General features: G+C 40.1%; 2 protein-coding genes across 2 annotated transcripts in view; one reads left to right on the plus strand and one right to left on the minus strand.

Annotated features, from left to right (window-relative positions):
* ift43 (intraflagellar transport 43 homolog (Chlamydomonas)) overlaps positions 1-22,654 on the minus strand; it is a 294,545-nt gene that overhangs the window by 55,138 nt on the left and 216,753 nt on the right. The gene's annotated exons all lie outside the window — the stretch shown is intronic.
* Positions 676-22,625, plus strand: rps6kl1 (ribosomal protein S6 kinase-like 1). Its single transcript, XM_086126778.1, has 12 exons — positions 676-974; positions 1,337-1,457; positions 1,718-1,891; positions 2,694-2,818; positions 3,215-3,307; positions 3,427-3,474; positions 4,155-4,287; positions 4,434-5,756; positions 5,830-5,919; positions 7,293-7,375; positions 7,636-7,731; positions 21,839-22,625. The coding sequence occupies exons 3-12, from the start codon at positions 1,756-1,758 to the stop codon at positions 21,947-21,949; spliced, it is 2,238 nt and encodes a 745-aa protein (XP_085982904.1). The 5' UTR covers positions 676-974; positions 1,337-1,457; positions 1,718-1,755; the 3' UTR covers positions 21,950-22,625.

Genomic DNA, 22,654 nt, shown 5'->3' on the forward strand with positions numbered 1-22,654 from the left:
TGAGGGTACTGGCAAAGAATGGGAATCTGGAGGGCCGAGAGAAGCATTTTTAAATAGTACACGTGAGCTACGATAGTTAACACGCTGCAAATGTGCGTCGCATCATGTCTCTTTCATTTTAGCGGCCGTTATGTCTGTTGCTCATGAATGACGTGCGTAAATGCGTGCGTGTGCGTGTGCGCACGTGTGGAATGAACAAACGCTAATCAATACTGAGCTTTTAGGTCCATAGACCAGACCCCTCTCTTTTGACTTTTGGGAAAAGGCAGCTGCATCCTCCTTCGCCTCTGTGTGAGTCATACAAGGTTACCACTGCCCCTTTGTAATCCTGCCTTACCCTGGGGGCGGGGTGAGGGTGGGGTGGGGGCGAAGCAACCTAGTTCCATCTGGTACGAAGCACCCATCACTTTTTAATCTGAATATGAGTCTTCCGTTCATAGTGGATGGCACATACATGAAGGAAATATACTATTTTACCATCCATACTGTACACTGGATTATGCTATTGTCGAAGCACAATACAATTTAGATTGAAAGTAAAAGTGAAAAAAATGACAAGGCCATCATTCAATGCACTCAAGAAAACAACACTGTCTCTTTAAATCAGACAGCATCCGGCATGATGAGAGTGGGGGAAGAGAGTGCTTGCGTGTGAAATGGTACCCGAACGTGTCATCATGCTCAGCAAATCGGAGGCCATACATGCAATTTCTCCTCCTCCGCTCCTCCTCGGAAGATTGTGTTGTGTGCTGGCTGATGCTGATGCTGCTAAGGCACACGGTCGGCCTCATCACATAGCGTACGGCGTACGCTGTATTTATTTATGCATTCTCGTCGTTTCTATGTGGTATTTGTTGTTTTTTTTGTTATTGTCGCGGGAGAATGTTAAAGATCCGGGCTATGGTTCAATGCACGCTGAGCAGATGATGGCTGAGGAACTCCTAGATGATGATGTCGCCGCCTGCCATCAGGATGTAAGGCTTGTGTTTGGCAAATTTAAGAGAAAAAGAATGCCATACTTTACCATCATTATGCAATTGATTTTCAGTTTCGATATTTCCTGATATCTTTTGATTTAAAAAAAAAAAAATTATTATTTTTTTTACACTGTCTATTTGTCTTCTTTAAGATAAACAGCTTGGTTGCATGTGCACTGTAAAATGCAAAACATTGTCAGTGTGGTTGTCTACAATGGTGAGCCGAAGTCTTCATAATGCTTTGATGATGAAACATTTGAAATATTTACTCTTTACGTCAAAGGGAGTTGTTTTTGTTTTTATTAACTTACTTCCTGTCTGCACAAATGAGAGTTAACTCTTTGCTTCCTCTTTTCCAGCCGATCATGCTCTGTCACAGAGGCCTAAACCTCGAGGTCACTGGGGGAAGAACCACACCGAGTCCACCCAGTGACGCCTAGCAGAGATGTGTCCTGCTTTCCATGAGACCAGGAAGCAAAGGTGAGCCTCCAAGAAAACTACACGCGCGCACACACACACACACACGCACACGCACACACACACACACACACACACACACACACACACACACGCACACACACACACGCACACATGCACGCACATATAGTTTGAAAGAGGCAGGTATATTCACCAATGAATGATTCAATATTCACTTCCTGCTCTAAGGTTAAGGTGACAAAAAAAAGAGTTAACATCTTGGCAATTACCATTGACTTAAATACTTCTCAAACTGCTGTCAGGCACAACTGGACCTTGACGGGCCCTAAAGAAGGTGAGGATGGCGAAGCGTGATTACTTGGTGGAGGCAGCCAAGCAGATTCGCATGGCTCTGGACAGCGAGGTCAACGAGGACTACGAGGCAGCTTTCAGTTATTATAAGAATGGGGTGGACTTACTGTTGAATGGCGTTCAATGTAAGTTCATTTCGACCACGTAATATTCTTCTACTATATCATTATTCCATTATCATGTTCATATTTTTATGAGCTAATTGATTGGTAAATCATCACAATGTGTCACAATGCTGGGTAGCGTCGGATTTGACCCGGTATGTTGGGTCCAGCGTTTTCTCCCAAATGGGGTGAAACTTAACCATACCGATGACTTAAAGCAACAAAGAAATTAGTTATCAGGTTATCGGTATAATGTAGCGAGTTAAAAATGATATCAATGTTCTCATTTCTTGGACGTAGTATTTTAAATATTCTGTAAAGCGCTTTGTTACAGCTGCAGCGGTTGTGAAAGCTCGATATAAATACTACTGTATTATATTGTATTCCTTTTAGCATAGCTCCATCGAGTGGATGTAAAACCCAACCAGAGCTTCTATTGTAGCTTTTATTTTATGCGCCGTATAATGCGGTGCGCCCTATATATGAAAATAGTTTTAAAAGAGGCCACTCATTGAAGGTGCGCTTGATACTCCGAAGCGACTTATAGTGCGGAAAATACGGTACTTGTCTCCACATGTGCATTTTATGATATCATCAATCTCTGACTGTTTGGTGGATTAAAAATAGTATTTGTCCAGCGCCAGACATGTGACAGGAACATGCAGACCACATTAAAAATGGGAAGTTAAAAATCAGAACTCCCACTGGACAAAGATCAACAGGTTCATTGAGGACAGGCTTGTTGTATTGTTCCATTTATTAGACAAATCCACAGTTAGCGTCAATGCTAGATTTGAGTCTGACGTTGATGTTTGTCTTTAAGTGGACCCAAACAAGGAGCGTCGGGAGGCTGTGAAGAGGAAGACGACCCAGTACTTGAAGAGAGCTGAGGAAATCTTCATAACGCATCTGCAGGACAACCTCGGGAAAGGAAACTCTCATTTAGGGGTATGACTGAAAATGTTTTCCTGTTCTTATACTAGCTTAGCCACACCCACACAGGGAAATGGGCTTTGCCACGCCCATGTAACAATGTTTGACTCCGCAGTCTGAACTGGATTCAACCAGTGTGCCAAAGAGTGCCAAAGACAGGGAAGAAGACCATAGCAAGAGAAGGTCGTAGCGATACAACGGCTTAGCTCAAGTCAGCAGTGTGACTATGTATGCCAATGACAATCTGTCAATTGTTTTGAAAATACAGTCGTTTCCTTTTACTCACTGACTCCGCCACGCCCAGCTAACATCTTTATCATTGATGCGGTTTCATACATGAGCCTTATTAACTTACAATGTGGCAAAAAAATGTAAATGTAAGCTAGCTGCTGTATTTCTTTGTATGCCCAGGGCTACAGCAGTCTGAGATTCCGTCCGGTAAGACACTTGAGTTCTCCTATGGAGGATCTGGAGATGTGTAAGGTGGTGGGCATCAGTGATAAGGTAAATGAATCAGTGGTGCATCTGTTGATCAACAAGGACGCTTAAACTGAAAATCCCTGTATCGTTGAATGCAAACAAAACTATTTATACTTTTGTTTTGTTTGTTTCCTTGCATATAGGTCCTAGTTGTCCAAAGCATGGTTAATAAAGAGACATTCGTAGTAAAGGTGGGTGTTTATTTTTGAGTTACGCTGTTTATTTGGAGTATGCTTTGGATTATTAGATGTTCCTTGATTTCTCCAGTGACTAGTGATTTTTAACTGGTTTAAACTTTTCATGATTTCCATTCGTGAGGGATTCCGGTGAGATTCTTTAGTGATCCAGGTCATGGCAATCCCTAAAAGTCAATCGATGCAACTGGACTCTCTCGGTTGTTGAAGCTGATAAGGCTTCTTACTTTGTAGGTTCTAAATCTGAGAAATCAAGATGTGCCCGTTTTTTGGATTAAAGGTGAAATATCAGCAATCAAGAATTGCCTCAATTTATCATTTGTGGAAATCTTTTGACATTCTGCAGAATATTCTTGATTTCTATCCATGCTCTGTTTTTCCTTCCTTCTTTCCTTCCTCTTTTAGTCATCACTGCAACTGTTTTACTGCAAGCTACAGCATACTCAATAATTTCGGAAGAAAAAAAACAACTCACTGGACTGATGTCAACTCAGCAGTGTGTGCATTTTATTTAAGACAAAAGTGAGTGTAGCAAGGCCATTAAATGGTGACAAGTAGGGTTGGTTAAGTATAGAAGTAACCAAGTATTTATTACTTCCCACCATGTTTTTGAAGCCAACAACAATAAGTCACGTTTTCCTTTCAGTGCAGCTGATGGCTTGCCTTTGCTTTTGCAGAGTCTGATAAAGTCGAGCTGGGAAAGCAGGGAGCAGCCGACCATCATCCCTCAAGGAGTGCCGTACATGGTGAAGCTGCTGAGGTATTACGTCAGTGAGGACACGGTTTACCTCCATCTTGAACATGTCAAAGGTACGGCAAAAAAATATCAACTGCATTTTAAAAAGCTTGTTTTAGTTGACAGTGTTTAGTTGAAAAAAATAAAATAAAAACACCAAGGTTGATCACTGCTTGACACAGGATCTTCAAGTCCTATGCCCTTTTTTCCCCCCCACAAGGTGGGAGGCTCTTCTCTAAACTTCACAAGCTGAGGAAAGAGAGAGCCAAGGAACACCCAGAATGCATCACACCTGGCCAACACAACAACAAGATGAAGAGCAGCTACACCTCGCCCACAATCTGCACGGAGTACCAGCTCAGCATCAGCATGGAAAGCGGTCACAAGATGAGTGACGAGAGCCCCGATGTGGATGACCCTAGATCTTGGGACGAGACCCAGCGGCGTCTGGACAGCTGCGGGACTCACTCGTACATTGAAGAGACGGGCTGCCTGCAGAACTCCCGTTCGGCCGCATCGTTCTACAGCAAGCTCGACCGCCTGACTTTACTTTCTGGACCCGCCAGATCGCAGGTCAGCGCTCGCATCCATCCACCAGCTCCTACTTTGTGCTTGCACTCCTCTCAAACTCAGGACAAGCCCGCTCTTCCTTTGTCTTGCGCTCGTGTCAGCCAAGCTCTTGACGTCATGTCAGAACTCAGTGATAGTCAAGCTGGAACTGGACTCATTGAGTGCAGCTCCGACTTTGAAGTCGCTTGGAAGGCTGCAGATCCAGCACTGAGAGGTGACCAAATAAACCCCTATGCAGTTACTGAAGGTGTCTTCAACATGACACGTCATTCAAAGCAGACCTCGTGTATAAAAACAGATTCTCCAAACACTAAAAGTCATATTTCAAATTCCTCTCCGGCCATTTTACATCTTCCTCTCCATTGCCAAACACAAATTCACGGACGAGCGTCTTGGGATGGACCGGGCTTTCGTCAGGGATCCATTTTAAGTGCAGCCGACCAGGTTACAAACTTGGACGCGACGCAGTCCGGCAGCAGTCCCAGCCCAGAGGAACGAAATGGAGTGGTAGTCCTTCGGAGCTCAGACCAAGTTGTGTTTTCGGACCACAGGGAAGCACAGACCACCCAAGGAAGCTCCTGGCCTTTCTCTGCAAGGGAAACGTGTCCAGTGGATGTGAGAGACGGTGTGGAAGAAGCCTGTGAACTGCTCAGCCCAGGAAATGTGGCCCAGCCTTCAAGTTGCTCCTCCAACTCCCCTCATGTGGTGGGTGCCCCAAAAAGGACTGAGGGCTCACCCGTGAGGACCGTGTGGCAAGGAGATGACCAGATCATCGAGGTGGATGGATGGTGCCACGTACCTCGTTTACCACTCAAACACTCAGATAAGTCCAGCTGTCGGACCTGCTGGGGGCTCCCAGAATCTGAGGTGCGTGTTTGGGGCGCTCAGATCCTGCTGGCTCTGGAGAGCCTTCATCAACAAGGCATCATATGCCGGGACCTCAACCCCAGAAACGTTCTGCTGACCTGCAATGGTAAGTGTCACGCAGAGGATTGCGCGCAAGAAGTTTGATTTGGTTGAAAATGTATTGTTTTATATTGACACAGGAAAGGTGTGCTTGACCTTTTTTGGACAATGGAGTGAGGTTCAATCGGAAATTAACTGTGATGCCATGGAACAGATGTACTGTGCGCCAGGTAGCCGTCAACCTCTGTTCCTGTTATGGACACATGTGGACAAAATGATCAGCACCCCTCTTTTAACTCATTCAGTACCAGCCAATTCTGGACCAAGTCTGAAAAGACGTTTAAAAACGTCTTTGGGAGTGAATGAGTTTAATGAAACAACAACCGTAATAAAAATAATCATGTAATGAAAATCAATCAATTAAAATTCGACATTGCTTTTGATTTATGGGTCAAGGGAATTTTATGACAATTATTACTTTTTAAATAAACTCAAGAAACAGGCCTTTACGAAAATGATGGTACCCCGACAAAAGACTGAAAATAATTTGACCATATGGACATATTCAACCAAGGTGTATCCTCTAATTAGCATCGCAGGTGTCCTGAGACTTTGTTGTTTATTTGTTTGTTTTGTTTATTTGTTTATTGAGCATATATATAGTACACACAATAACAGGTTGACAAAAGTCAAACAAAAATTATGAAAGGAAAATTAGAAAGTAGATAAAAGAAGAAAACACACATCATCACAGTTGTATGCTCAAAGGAGTAGGAAGAAGTAAATAACTTATCTAGTCCTACCCCTTATTATGTAGCAATTTGAATTGATCATTTTTCAAAACAAAGAAGAAAAGAAAAATCTACATATCAAATACTTTTACCCTTATGTATACTATACTATTCTATTTATACACCTTTTGGTTTGTATATATATATGGTAGTTCTTCTTTCTCCTTTTGTATTTCAATTTTCTGATATTCATTATAATTAGCATTTCTTGAATACAATTGATAAGTTGATCAAAATCCAAAACAAGAACAAACAGTTGTATTACTATATTTTATAAGTATATCAAATTTATCTTTTTAATTCAGATTCATTCAGATGTGCTATGACCTATGTCAAGGACGACAACTACAGTCACGGTGCTGGTGGCTGACATGATGTGTTAACACGCTATTAACACGCTAATCGTGGACCAGATGAAGTGAAGTAGAGAATTGTCTCAAGGAGATTCGTCAGAAAATGAAGACTGTCCAAGCAGCTTGATGTTATGCAAAGCCAAAAAGCCAACACTGCTGTTGAAAATTAATCATAAAAAATAAATTGCCAAACTGCACACGTTTTTGAGAGAATGTCTTATGGACAGACAAGCCCCCCCCCAAAAAAAGAAAAAAAAAGAAAGAAACATTTTGCCAAAGGAATATGCTAAAAGCAATGTCTGAATCTCATTGGTTAATTTTCATTACATTTTCATTGATTACCACTATTAATGTTCATTATTATTTTTGTTTCCTGAGACAACAGTGGAATACCAACAATTTTGTCCACATGTGTAGATGTATTCATTACATGAAGTGAACGGCTGCATTTGTCACCAGAAATTGGTGGAGTCTCCAGAGTCACCGAAGCTTGTGATTGGTGGAGCCTGGGGGCACTGTTGTTTGAACTTCTCACCGGAATGGTAAGTGAAATCTCAGAATGATTCGAAGATGCACTCGAACCTTGACAGGTGAATTTAATTTGAGACTTTCCAAAAACGTTGAATGTTCCAAAACTTCAAACAAGGAGCGGAAATGTCATTCATTATCTTTGTAATCTCATTCGATTATGTGGTTGTACCTTAAGTGTGTCATCAATAGTAATATGCAAATTGATATATAAAGTGCACATCCATATTTGTATTCATAATTTCATGCATAGTCTTGCTCTCTGTGCCTTCAGCCACTATGGCAGCTCCACCCAACAGGAATCAACTCACACACTCAGCTGCTCATCCCCGACCACCTGAGCACCACTGCTGCATCCCTGCTTCATGAGGTGTGCAACATGCATTTATTTTAAAGTTGAAATCATGTCGAGAAGCCACCAAAGTAAAATGTACATTAGAGCCGTTTTAGACCACTTGGCACATATCATATAAACACCCAGTCAGCAAAATTGGTCTGGCCCAGTTCTGGGGCAGACACGGCACGTACACACCTCAATGAATGACGGTCCTGCAGTGGCCCACGTCTGGCATCCATGATGTGGGCCGCATTGTAAAACCATATCTGGCCCTACTCCGGCCCGACGCTGGGCCAGAACAGGTTCCTGATATCAGCCTGAATTCAACCTCAACTAAGCCACATCTTTCATGACCCATATTTGACCCACATTAAAAAAAAGTCTCGAAAACGACTGTTATAAAAATACGTTTATTGTCATAATTTGTGAACCTCACATATAACTCCACATACACTGGAAAATTGCACTTTTCTTTATTTAACAGTGAACACAAAGTCCAAATTGGAATGCAGCTTTCTCAAACCCCATCTGCCTACTTGCTCGGATTCTTCACCCGAGATGTGCAACAGATTCCTTCAGTTTTTCATTGATAAGGTCTCTACAGCGAGGACTCCGGTCTCAAATACCGCATCTGACCCCTCTGTCCATGTTCCATGTTCGGCTGTGCTAAATTCTTTTGAAACTGTGTCCTTGACGCTTTTGGAGGATGTAGTTCGCCAGACGAAGCCATCTGGCTCCCCTTGCGACTCTCTTCCCCCGCACTTCTTTCAGGAGGTTCTCCCGAGTGTTGGCGCATCGGTCTTGGATATCATCAACAGCAGCCTCTCTTCTGGTATAGTTCCCCAACAGTTTAAACATGCTGTGGTCCAACCCTTGATCAAGAAACCTGGTCTTGATTCAGATGTACTGTCAAGTTTCAGGCCCATTTCCAAACTGCCTTTCATTTCCAAAATTCTGGAAAAAGTGGTGCACATGCAGTTGAAAATATTCTTGGATGAACATAACATCTTGGAGGTCTTCCAGTCAGGCTTCAAGACGATGCATAGCACGGAGTCAGCCCTGTTACGCGTTTCTAATGACATCCTCCTGGCAAATGACGCTGGAGACCACGTGTGTCTAGTTTTATTGGACTTAACTGCAGCATTTGATACAGTGGATCACAGTATTCTGCTGACTTGTTTGCAGCACTTGGTGGGCATTGGCGGCAGTGCTCTTGAGTGGTTTAGGTCCTATTTAGCTGACAGAACCTTTTGTGTCAGCCTTGGCTGCTCTGAGTCACGCACTGCTCCCCTGTCATGTGGTGTTCCACAGGGCTCAATACTGGGGCCTCTGCTGTTCTCGTTGTATCTGCTCCCATTGGGTTCTATCTTAAGGAAACATGGTATTCCCTTCCACTGCTATGCAGATGACTGCAAGATCTATGTCCCACTGAGCAAGAAAGTCGCCTTCTCATTAAGGCCACTCCTATCCTGTCTGGAGGAAATCAAAACCTGGATGGCACAAAATTTCTTGAAATTCAATGAAAAGAAGACAGAGGTGATATTGTTTGGTCCCAGTGACCCTTGTACATCCCATCCTGTAGACTTGGGCCACCTGTCTCCTTATCTTAAGTCAACAGTCTCAAACCTGGGCCTTAAACTGGACAGTGATTTCAAACTTGATCGGCAAATTGGTGCCGTTGTTAAATCCAGCTTCTTTCACCTTAGTCAGCTGGCCAAAATAAAACCTCTCCTCTCACATGAACACTTTGAGACAGTAATTCATGCCTTTGTCACATCCCGCCTCGATTACTGCAATGCCCTTTACTTTGGAGTCCGTCAGTCCTCCATTAAGCGCCTTCAGCTGGTCCAGAATGCCGCTGCTCGCCTCTTGACTGGTACTCGTAAGAGGGAGCACATAACTCCTACTCTGGCATCCCTTCACTGGCTCCCCATACATTTTAGAGTTATTTTCAAGATCCTCTTATTTGTTTTCAAATCTCTGAATAATCTAGCGCCACCTTACCTCTCTGAGCTCATCCGCCCCTACACACCTGCCCGGCGCCTCAGGTCTGTGGACCAGACATTATTAGAAGTACCAAGAACTAAACTGAGGCTCAGAGGGGATCGAGCCTTTTCTGTTGTTGGTCCCTCTCTCTGGAATGACCTCCCACTGAACATTCGGCAAGCCTCCATGCTGCCCATCTTCAAAACCCTCCTCAAAATTCACTTGTATTCTTTGGCATTCGACTCAGCATGACTTAGATCTGTTCTTGGTTTTTCTATTTGGTGCTTTCTACCGCCTTTATTACCGATTTGTCTTACTGTTTATTGTGCATGTTAAATTGCTCCATGTACAGCACTTTGTATGCAGCGATGGCTGTTTGAAAGTGCTCTATAAATACAGTTGACTTGACTTACTCTTGAACAGTATTTTTCTATCCATCAAATTGTTGCTCTCCCCATGTCCTCTTTTCTTCTCATGCTCTCCTTCCTGTCACCATCCCAATCAGGAGCCAGATGTAGCCATCTTTTGTTTGTGACATCAATTTCCTGGTCTGAGGCCCAAGATGTTAGGCTGTTAGGTCTCACAATGGCTGTAAGAACTGTAAGAAAACAAGAATAGACGGTGTGTTAGGAAAACAAACATTTGTACATGTCATGAACAATGAATGGTCAGTAAAAATAACCCCTGACATTTTTATAAAAATAATAATAATACATTTCATTTATAAGCGTCTTTCAAGACCCCTGAAATTTCTTATAATAATAAAAATAATACATTTCATTTATAAGCGTCTTTCAAGACACTCTAGGACACTTTACAACCAAAACTAAACGAGGTGTGACGCTGTGGGGCGGAATATTTGCCACCAAAAACTAAACGTGAATAACTTTTAAATTGTTTATACTGAATTTGAATTACCGTATTTTCACGACCATTCGACGCACCGTATGGTTGGGCGCAGTCTCATTAATGGGTGCTATTTCTGTATTTTACACATAGACAAAACGCACTGTATTATTGGGCGCAATTTTAAAGTGGTAAAACATACGCCAGCTTAAACATACGGCATGCATGCGCGCACGCTAAAAACACGTTAGCTTGAAGCATACGGTAGCATGCCAAGACATACAGATACAAGCTAAAAACATGTTTTTAAAAAGGCAACGGAAAACTGAGTTCCGTTGTATTTTATTTAGCCATCGTACAATGTACTCACGTTTTTCGATCAATCATCACCCAGAAATCCATCAAAGTCCTCATCCTCTGTATCAGAATTGAACAATTGTGCAAGTACCGGTAATCCATCAAAAACGCCGTGTTCCCTCTCGTTGTCAGTCACTCTCATTGCCATGTGGCTCCACAGAAATGATGCCGGCTTTGCCAAAAACTCGAACAACAGTGCAAGCAGACACGTTCGTCCAAGCAGCCACAATCCATTCGCAAATTGTGGCGTAACTTGCCCGGCGCTGCCTCTCACTCTTTGTAAAGTTGTGTTTGCCATCGATCATTCATTGTTCCCATGCCGTTCGCAACTTTACTTTGAACGCCCGGTTGATGCCGATGTCCAGCGGTTGGAGTTATTTAGTCAAGCCTCCGGGAATAACGGCAAGCTCAGAGTTCATTTGCTTGACTTGGTTTTTCACCGCTGCTGTGAGATGGGCACGCATGCCAAAAGCATAACCGATGGCTTGAAGTTTGAACTGAGCTTCGTAGGCGTGTCTCTTTGTAGAATTTATTTTCGGGGGTTCTTAGAAACCAAAACCGAAGTTGTTTTGCAACAATGCACATAGCCACACTCTATACAGGTGTTGGTACCTGCTTGGGGCGTACCTGTAGCGTCCACTTACATGCCCACCCTTCACCCATTGGCGGACTTCTTCCCCGCATGCCTGTCCTCACTCACATCTGCCTTTTCTCTCTCTCGCTCTCCATATGTGTATATATACACGCCCACCCTTCACTGATTGGATGACTTCTTTGCCGCATGCCTGTCCACAGTCACTTCCGCCTTTTCTCTATATAAACAGCGTGTCGGCTGTCAGTCAGGTTTTAGAACTCAGCGCATAGACAAGACGCTCCGCATCATAAGGCGTCCTGTCCATTTTGGAGAAAATTTTAGACTTTTAATGGCGCCTTATAGTCGTGAAAATACGGTACATGAATTGAAGGTCAGTGGCTCGGACAATGGATGGATTTGTATATTTTACTCTGAATCATATTGAATAACTGAATCTGAATTGTACAATCTGAATTTGAAACAATAGACTTTTTTTTCTTTGAAACTGTATTTGATCCTCACTGTAAGTTAAATTCTGTTTATTTTCATACTCAGTCTTACAAATACAAAACAACGTTTTTTTCAACGTCAGATTTTGTTTTTTAATTGAGGTACTAAGTTTTAAATTAACTTCATGGTCAAGTATGAAGTATCCGGTTTATATTGCAGCAAACGGAATCAAAATTAATTTCATTGTAATTCAGTGCAGAAAGGGTTCTTTTTGGCAGCACCTCTGACTGTTCAATCACCTACATTTTCAGAAGTGATGTGTCGGTCGCGAACGAGCCGGTACAAAGAGGTGATCGTTCACTTTGAAGTGAACGATGAGCCGTTTTTATCCGAAAAAAACGACCATGTAAGGCGTTTTTAGCCCAAAAAAAATGACCATGTATAGTAAGGTGTTTTCAGACGAAAAAAACGACCATGTGTAGTAAGGCGTTTTTCGACGAAAAAAACGACCATGAAAAGTAAGGTCTTTTGAGCCGAAAAAACCGACCATGAATAGGAAGGCGTTTTAACAAAAAAAAAAAACGACCATGTATAGGAAGGTGTTTTTAGCCGAAAAAAACGACCATGTAGAGTAAGGCGTTTTTAGCTGAAAAAAAACCGACCATGTATAATAGGGTGTTTTGAGACGAAAAAAAGGACTACGTATAGAAAGGTGTTTTTAGCCGAAAAAAACGACCACGTATAGTAAGGCGCTTTTAGACGAAAAAAATGACCATGTATAGTAAGCCATTTTTAGACGAAAAAAAACGACCATGTATAGTAAGGCGTTTTTAGCCCCCCAAAAAACGACCCTGTATAGTAATGCGTTTTTAAATGAAAAAAAAGACCATGTATAATAAGGCGTTTTTCGACGAAAAAAAACGACCATGGATAGATAGTAAGGTGGTTTTAGCGGAAAAAAAACCAGCATGAACAGTAAGGCGTTTTTATCCGAAAAAAATGACCATGTATAGGAAGGTGTTTTTTGACAAAAAAAAAAAACGACCATGTGTAGTAAGGCGTTTTTCGATGAAAAAAACGACCATGAATAGTCAGGTGTTTTGAGCCGAAAAAAAACGACCATGTATAGTAAGGCGTTTTTAGCCGAAAAAAAACAACCATGTATAGTAAGGTGTTTTTAGCCCAAAAACACGACCCTGTATAGTAATGCGTTTTTAGATGAAAAAAAGACCATGTATAATAAGCCGTTTTTCGACGAAAAAAAAAGGACCACGTATAGTAAGGCGCTTTTAGCCGAAAAAAATGACCATGTATAGTAAGCCGTTTTTAGACGAAAAAAACGACCATGTATAGTAAGAAGTTTTTTGCCCAAAAACACGACCCTGTATAGTAATGCGTTTTTAGATGAAAAAAAAGACCATGTATAATAAGGGGTTTTTCGACAAAAAAAATGACCATGTATAGAAAGACGTTTTTAGCCGAAAAACACAGCCATGTGAAGTAAGTAGTTTTTAGCTGGAAAAAAAGACCATGGATAGATAGTAAGGTGTTTTTAGCGGAAAAAAAACGAGCATGTATATATATTGTAAGGCGTTTTAGCCGAAAAAAACGACCATGTATACTAAGGCCTTTTAACCTGACTAAAACGACCATGAATAGTAAGGCATTTTTAGCCGAAAAAAACGACCATGTATATAGTAAGGCGTTTAACCTGAAAATAACGACCATGTATAGTAAGGCCTTTTAACCCGAATAAAACGACCCTGTATAGTAAGGCGTTTTTTAGCCGGAAAAAAAAACATGTTAGAAAGGCGTTTTTAGACGAAAATAAAACGACCAAATATAGTAAAGCGTTTTTAGCCGAAAAAAACGGCCATGAATAGTAAGGCGTTTTTCGCCGAAAAAAAACGACCGTGTATAGTAAGGCGTTTTTACACACAAAAAACCCCAAACATATATAGTCAGGCGTTTTGAGCCGAAAAAAAAGACCATGAGGTTTTAACCCGAAAATAACGACCATGTGGTAAGGCGTTTTAATCTGAAAAAAACGACCATTTATAGGAAGGCGTTTTTAGTCGAAAAAAATGACCATGGATAGGAAGGCGTTTTTAGCCGAAAAAAACGCCTTACTATATACTAAAAATGCCTTAATATACATGTTCCTTTTTTTCGTGCGAAAAATGCCTAACTATACATGGTCGTTTTTTTCGGGCTAAAAACGCCTTACTATACTATGTCGTTTTTTCGGGCTAAAAATGCCTTACTATATATACATGTCGTTTTTTTAGAGCGAAAAACGTCTTACTATACGATGTCGTTTTTTCGGGCTAAAAACGCCTTACTATACCATGTGGTTTTTTTCGGGCGAAAAACGCCTTACTATACTATGTCGTTTTTTTCGGGCTAAAAATGCCTTACTATAAATGGTCGGTTTTTTCGGGCGAAAAACGGCTTACTGTACTATGTCGTTTTTTCGGGCTAAAAATGCCTTACTATAAATGGTCGTTTTTTTCGGGCGAAAAACGCCTTACTATATTATGCCGTTTTTTTCGGGCTAAAAATGCCTTAGTATACATGGTCGTTTTTTTCAGTCTAAAAATGCCTTACTATACTATGTCGTTTTTTTCGGGCTAAAAACACCTTACTATACTATGTCGTTTTTTTCGGGCTGAAAACGCCTTACTATACTATGTCGTTTTTTTTCAGGATAAAAACGCCTTACTATATATACATGGTCGTTTTTTCGGGCTAAAAACGCCTTACTATACTATGCCGTTTTTTTCGGGCTAAAAATGCCTTAATATACATGTTCCTTTTTTTCGTGCGAAAAATGCCTAACTATACATGGTCGTTTTTTTCGGGCGAAAGACGCCTTACTATACTATGTCGTTTTTTTCGGGCTAAAAACGCCTTACTATACTATGTCGTTTTTTCGGGCTAAAAATGCCTTACTATATATACCATGTCGTTTTTTTCGGGCGAAAAACGCCTTACTATACGATGTCGTTTTTTTCGGGCGAAAAACGCTATACTATGTCGTTTTTTCGGGCTAAAAATGCCTTACTATAAATGGTCGTTTTTTTTCGGGCGAAAAACGCCTTACTATATTATGTCGTTTTTTTCGGGCTAAAAACGCCTTAGTATACATGGTCGTTTTTTTCAGTCTAAAAACGCCTTACTATACTATGTCGTTTTTTTCGGGCTAAAAACGCCTTACTATACATGGTCGTTTTTTTCAGTCTAAAAACGCCTTACTATACTATGTAGTTTTTTCGGGCTAAAAACGCCTTACTATACATGGTCGTTTTTTTCGGGCTAAAAACGCCTTACTATACTGTGTCGTTTTTTTCGGGCTAGAAACGCCTTACTATACATGGTCGTTTTTTTTCGGGCTAAAAACGCCTTACTATACATGGTCGTTTTTTTCGTTCTAAAAACGCCTGACTATATATACATGGTCGTTTTTTTCATGCTAAAAACGCCTTACTATACTATGTCATTTTTTTCATTCTAAAAACGCCTTACGATACTATGTCGTTTTTTTCGGGCTAAAAACGCCTGACTATACTGTGTCGTTTTTTTCGGGCTAAAAACGCCTTACTATACATGGTCGTTTTTTTCGGGCTAAAAACGCCTTACTATACATGGTCGTTTTTTTCGGGCTAAAAACGCCTTACTATACATGGTCATTTTGTTCGGTCTAAAAATGCCTGTCTATACATGGTCGTCTTTTTCATGCTAAAAACGCCTTACTATATACTATGTCGTTTTTTTCGGGCTAAAAACGCCATACTATATATACATGGTCGTTTTTTTCAGTCTAAAAACGCCTGACTATAAATGGTCGTTTTTTTCGGGCTGCTGCTCAACCCGTATTGTTTTGTCTTTTTTGTTATTGTAAAGTGTCCTTGGGTGTCTTGAAAGGCGCTTATAAATCAAATGTATTATTATTAAAAACGCCTTACTATAAATGGTCATTTTTTTCGGTCTAAAAATGCCTGTCTATACATGGTCGTTTTTTTCATGCTAAAAACGCCTTACTATATACTATGTCGTTTTTTTCGGGCTAAAAACGCCTTACTATATATACATGGTCGTTTTTTTCAGTCTAAAAACGCCTTACTATACTATGTCGTTTTTTTCGGGCTAAAAACGCCTTACTATACATGGTCGTTTTTTTCGGTCTAAAAACGCCTGACTATAAATGGTCGTTTTTTTCGGGCTAAAAACGCTTTACTATATATACATGGTCGTTTTTTTCGGGCGAAAAACGCCTTACTATACTGTCGTTTTTTTTCGGGCTAAAAACGCCTTACTATACATGGTCGTTTTTTTCGGTCTAAAAACGCCTGACTATAAATGGTCGTTTTTTTCAGTCCAAAAACGCCTTACTATACTATGTAGTTTTTTTCGGGCTAAAAACATGGTCGTTTTTTTTGGTCTAAAAACGCCTTACCATGTCGTTTTTTTCGGGCTAAAAACGCCTTACTATACATGGTTGTTTTTTTTCAGTCCAAAAACGCCTTATTTTACATGGTCGTTTTTTTCGGGCGAAAAACGCCTTACTATACTATGTCGGTTTTTTTCGGGCTAAAAACGCCTTACATGGTCGTTTTTTTCGGGCTAAATATGCCTTACTTTACATGGTCGTTTTTTTCATGCTAAAAATGCCTTACTGTACATGGTCGTTTTTTTCGGGCTAAAAACGCCTTACTATACTATGTCATTTTTTTCGGGCTAAAAACGCCTTACTATACTTTGTCGTTTTTTTCGGGTAAAAAAACGCCTTACTATACATGTTCCTTTTTTTCGGTCGAAAAACGCCTTACTATATATACTATGTCGTTTTTTCGGGCTAAAAATGCCTTACTGTACATGGTCGTTTTTTTTCGGGTGAAAAACGCCACTACTATACATGGTCGTTTTTTTCGGGCTAAAAACGCCTTACTATACATGGTCGTTTTTTTCGGGCTAAAAACGCCTTACTATACTATGTCATTTTTTTCGGGCTAAAAACGCCTCACTATACTATGTCATTTTTTTCGGGTGAAAAACGCCTTACTATACATGTTCCTTTTTTTCGGACGAAAAATGCCTTACTATACTGTCGTTTTTTCGGGCTAAAAATGCCTTACTATACATGTTCCTTTTTTTCGTGCGAAAAATGCCTAACTATACATGGTCGTTTTTTTCGGGCTAAAAACGCCTTACTATACTATGTCGTTTTTTCGGGCTAAAAATGCCTTACTATATATACATGTCGTTTTTTTAGAGCGAAAAACGTCTTACTATACGATGTCGTTTTTTCGGGCTAAAAACGCCTTACTATACCATGTGGTTTTTTTCGGGCGAAAAACGCCTTACTATACTATGTCGTTTTTTTCGGGCTAAAAATGCCTTACTATAAATGGTCGTTTTTTTCGGGCGAAAAACGCCTTACTGTACTATGTCGTTTTTTCGGGCTAAAAATGCCTTACTATAAATGGTCGTTTTTTTCGGGCGAAAAACGCCTTACTATATTATGCCGTTTTTTTCGGGCTAAAAATGCCTTAGTATACATGGTCGTTTTTTTCAGTCTAAAAATGCCTTACTATACTATGTCGTTTTTTTCGGGCTAAAAACACCTTACTATACTATGTCATTTTTTTCGGGCTGAAAACGCCTTACTATATATGGTCGTTTTTTTCGGGCTAAAAACGCCTTACTATACTATGTCGTTTTTTTTCAGGATAAAAACGCCTTACTATATATACATGGTCGTTTTTTCGGGCTAAAAACGCCTTACTATACTATGCCGTTTTTTTCGGGCTAAAAATGCCTTAATATACATGTTCCTTTTTTTCGTGCGAAAAATGCCTAACTATACATGGTCGTTTTTTTCGGGCGAAAGACGCCTTACTATACTATGTCGTTTTTTTCGGGCTAAAAACGCCTTACTATACTGTCGTTTTTTTCGGGCTAAAAATGCCTTACTATATATACCATGTCGTTTTTTTCGGGCGAAAAACGCCTTACTATACGATGTCGTTTTTTTCGGGCGAAAAACGCTATACTATGTCGTTTTTTCGGGCTAAAAATGCCTTACTATAAATGGTCGTTTTTTTTCGGGCGAAAAACGCCTTACTATATTATGTCGTTTTTTTCGGGCTAAAAACGCCTTACTATACTATGTCGTTTTTTTCGGGCTAAAAATGCCTTACTATACATGGTCGTTTTTTTCAGTCTAAAAACGCCTTACTATACTATGTCGTTTTTTTGGGCTAAAAACGCCTTACTATACATGGTCGTTTTTTTCGGTCTAAAAACGCCTGACTATACATGGTCGTTTTTTTCATGCTAAAAACTCCCTACTATACTATGTCGTTTTTTTCGGGCTGAAAACGCCTTACTATATATACTATGTCATTTTTTTCGGGCTAAAAATGCCTTACTTATACGTTTTTTCGGGCTAAAAATGCCATACTATATATACATGGTCGTTTTTTTCGGCTAAAACGCCTTACTATACATTGTTGTTGTTTTTGGGCTAAAAACGCCTTCCTATATAAATGGTCGTATTTTTCAGGTAAAAACTTCTTACTATTAAGTGTCCTTTTTTTCGTTGAAAAACGCCTTACTATACATGGTCGTTTTTTTTGGGCTAAAAACACCTTACTATACATGGTCGTTTTTTTCGGGCTAAAAACTCCTTACTCTACTTTGTCGTTTTTTCGGGCTAAAAATGCCTTACTATACTATACATGGTCGTTTCTTTCAGGCTAAAAACGCCTTACTATACATGGTTGTTTTTTTCGGGCTAAAAACGCCTTACTATACACTGTCGTTTTTTTTTTTTAGCTAAAAACGCCTTACTATATACTATGTCGTTTTCTTCGGGCTAAAAACGCCTTACTATACTATGTCGTTTTTTTCGGCCTAAAAACGCCTTACTATACTATGTCGTTTTTTCGGCCTAAAAACGCCTTACTATACTATGTCGTTTTTTTCGGGCTAAAAACGCCTTACTATACCATGTCGTTTTTTTTAACCTAAAAAAGCCTTACTATACTATGTCGTTTTTTTGGGGCTAAAAACGCCTTACTTTACTATGTCGTTTTTTTCGGCTTAAAAACGCCTTACTATACCATGTCGTTTTTTAGGCTAAAAACGCCTTACTATACTATGTCATTTTTTCGGGCTAAAAACGCCTTACTATACTATGTCGTTTTTTTCGTCTTAAAAACGCCTTATTATACTATGTCGTTTTTTTTACCTAAAAAAGCCTTACTATACTATGTCGTTTTTTTTTTGGGCTAAAAACGCCTTACTTTACTGTCGTTTTTTTCGGCTTAAAAACGCCTTACTATACTGTCATTTTTTTTTCGGCCTAAAAACGCCTTACTATACTATGATCTTTTTTTTGGGCAAAAAACGCCTTACTATACTATGTCGTTTTTTTCGGGCTAAAAACGCCTTACTATACTTAGTCGATTTTTTCGGCTTAAAAATTCCTTACTTTACTATGTCGTTTTTTTTCGGGCTAAAAACGCCTTACTATACTATGTCGTTTTTTTCGGCCTAAAAACGCCTTACTATACTGTGTTTTTTTCGGGCTAAAAAAGCCTTACTATACTATGTCGTTTTTTTGGGGCTTAAAACGCCTTACTTTAATATGTCGTTTTTTTGGGGCTTAAAACGCCTTACTATACTATGATCTTTTTTTGGGGCTAAAAACGACTTACTATACTTTCTCGTTTTTTTTTAGCTAAAAACGGCTTACTATACTATGTCGTTTTTTTCGGGCTAAAAACGCCTTACTATACTATGTCGTTTTTTTCGGCCTAAAAACGCCTTACTATACTATGTCGTTTTTTCGGCTTAAAAACGCCTTACTATACTGTCATTTTTTTTTGGCCTAAAAACGCCTTACTATATATACTATGTCGTTTTTTTCAGGCTAAAAACGCCTTACTATATACATGGTCATTTTTTTCAGTCTAAAAACACCTTACTATACTATGTCGTTTTTTTTGGGCTAAAAACGCCTTACTATACTATGTCGTTTTTTGGGGGCTAAAAACGCCTTACTATACATGGTCGTTTTTTTCGGGCTAAAAACGCCTTACTATACTATGTCGTTTTTTCGGTCTAAAAACGCCTGACTATGCATGGTCATTTTTTTCATGCTATAAACGCCTTACTATACTATGTCGTATTTTTTTCGGGCTAAAAACGCCTTACTGTACATGGTCGTTTTTTTCGGGCTAGAAACGCCTTACTATACATGGTCGTTTTTTTCAGGGGGAAAAACGCCTTACTATACTATGTCGTTTTTTCGGGCTAAAAACGACTTACTATACATTGTGGGGTTTTTTGGGCTAAAAACGCCTTACTATACATTGTGGGGTTTTTTGGGCTAAAAACGCCTTACTATACAATGTCGGGGGGGGGTTTTCGTCTAAAAACGCCTTACTATAAATACATGGTAATTTTTTTCGACTAAAAACGCCTTACTATACATCACTGGTGTCAAACTCACTTCACATGGTGGGCCACATACGGCCTCGGTAGATGTCAAGTGGGCCGGACAATTAAAATGATACCATACTTTGCTATAAACAACCAAAACAATATGTCTTTCCTTTGTTTTGGTATGAAGAAGCACAAGAACATTTGGGAAATGTTGAAATTTAATGAACGTATCTTTTACAAAACATTTCATGAAGCACTTTACATTTCCTTCAACAAATGTGCAATTTACTTTTATCATTCACATACATGCATTGCAACTGATCCCATTGATTGTACAAACTTTAACAAGTAATTGGTATTGAAAAATATCGTAATGCACTTTATGATTCAACAAGATTTATAAAGAAAGGAAGTTTTAAACCATTTACATGTGCATATAAAATCTAAATGTAATCCCTGCCTACACCTTTTAAACTAAGGAGAGTGCTATTAAATGTGTAAATATCAGAGTGCTATTGATACCGTCTGCTGTCATTGGTCTGTCTCATTGACGGACTGAGGCTGATGTTGTCTTCTTCTCTGGTCAAAACAGCGGATACTCAATGAATTGCACCTTATTAAAAATATTAATTCTGTGTGTTTTATGCATATTTTTCATTTTTAAATTATCCTGCGGGCCTGATTGAACCTCGAGCGCGCGCGTGTGTGTGTGTGTGTGTGAGATGAATGGAATTCCGCATCGGTGTGCAATTGTAAAACAAGGCTGTGTGTTGATAAAATAAATCTGAAACTGCATTTAAGGGTGGCTCAATACTGGCTGGCCATATACGGGCCGGAGTTGTAAATTGATTTCTGGCCCAAATACTTCACTCCACAACTGGCCCTCATCTGGTTTGCCAGAGTCAAGCCAGTGCTTCCTTTGCCACTCCTGGGCCGTGTTCTGCCCACATGCATTATGCCAGTGCCGACTCAAGGCCAGCTGTGCCAGCTTCCTGCCGAATCCGGGCCAGATGCCTTTACTGACTGGGCATATCACGGTGCACCACTTGGCAAAAATGCCACGAAACACATATACATTGGTGAAACTAAACCTAAAATGAGCTTTAACCTTAACAAGTGAAATTAATTTGACCTTCTTTCAACTTGTGAGTCCACGCAACTTTTTCAGGGGCTGCTTTTACGCACAACTTGCAGTTTTTGTTGTGCACGCATGTGTATTTAGAATTTGAGAGGTCAAATTAAATTCAACTGGAAATGTTGCCGCGTATACAGTATTAGGTTGACTCTGAAATTTCACCCCAAATTTGACTAGCACGAAATCTCGAGTATTCACTGAAATAATGATCTCATCTCAATTTACCTACATAGGGATTTAGCGTGAATTCTGGCTCTGTTTAGTTGGACGCAGACAGGGCTTCTTGTCTGGCTTCTGCAATGACTAAATCGATTAGGCGACGCCTTTGCTTCTGCTTCCAGTTACTTCAGTTTGACGCAGGCTATCGTCTGGGGTGTGGCGGTGGAGGGGTGAGCGACATCAAGTGTCACCCTTTCTTCAGCAGTGTCTCCTGGAAGGCCCTGAGCTGCTAGCTGGGTGCAGACGCCTCTACGATGCACTGGAAACCGAAAAAAAAAAGGGAAAAAGAGTCACCTAAACGTGTCCAAACCCGCGTTGTGTGCTTCCCAAAGAAGATTGACTGTGACAAGAAAGGTTATGACCGCATGAAGTCTCATCAACAGCACATACTTATGAGGTCCTTTGAACACAGTTCTGGAACATTGCATGAAATTGGGTAACATTTGACAATCTTTTAGGACACCTGTCATACTGTGTGTGTGTGTGTGTGTAGTGGAGAGAATGAAAATGAGACAATATTTCTGACTTGAATCATACATTTCATTCAGAATGACTACTGCCATTGTCACACCATTGGACAGTTTCTGGCTAGAACTCTTTGCAGGTCGAAAAGTTACATAAACCAATTACCAAATCCATTCTTGATGAGAATACGACAACTCACACACACACTTTTAAAATAATGAATACAGTTAAGTTTTAGGTATTAATATATTGATACCTAAAACTTGATACAAAAACTGCACATATCAAGCCAAACTGATGTGAAAGGAAAATATGGCGGGACTGATAAGCGGTTTGAAAAATGGATGTATGTACTGTATTTTCCGAAGTGTTTGCAGCTTCAATACTCAACTAGTATGATGCATTGACTTTTGTCATGAATTAAACTGCGACTTTCCATGGAAAGCTTTTTTTTCTCCCTCACTGTTGCCCAC

The sequence above is a fragment of the Hippocampus guttulatus genome, chromosome 13, assembly GCF_054856545.1.
Source record: "Hippocampus guttulatus isolate MCC_2025c chromosome 13, RoL_Hgut_1.0, whole genome shotgun sequence".
NCBI lineage: Eukaryota > Metazoa > Chordata > Actinopteri > Syngnathiformes > Syngnathidae > Hippocampus > Hippocampus guttulatus.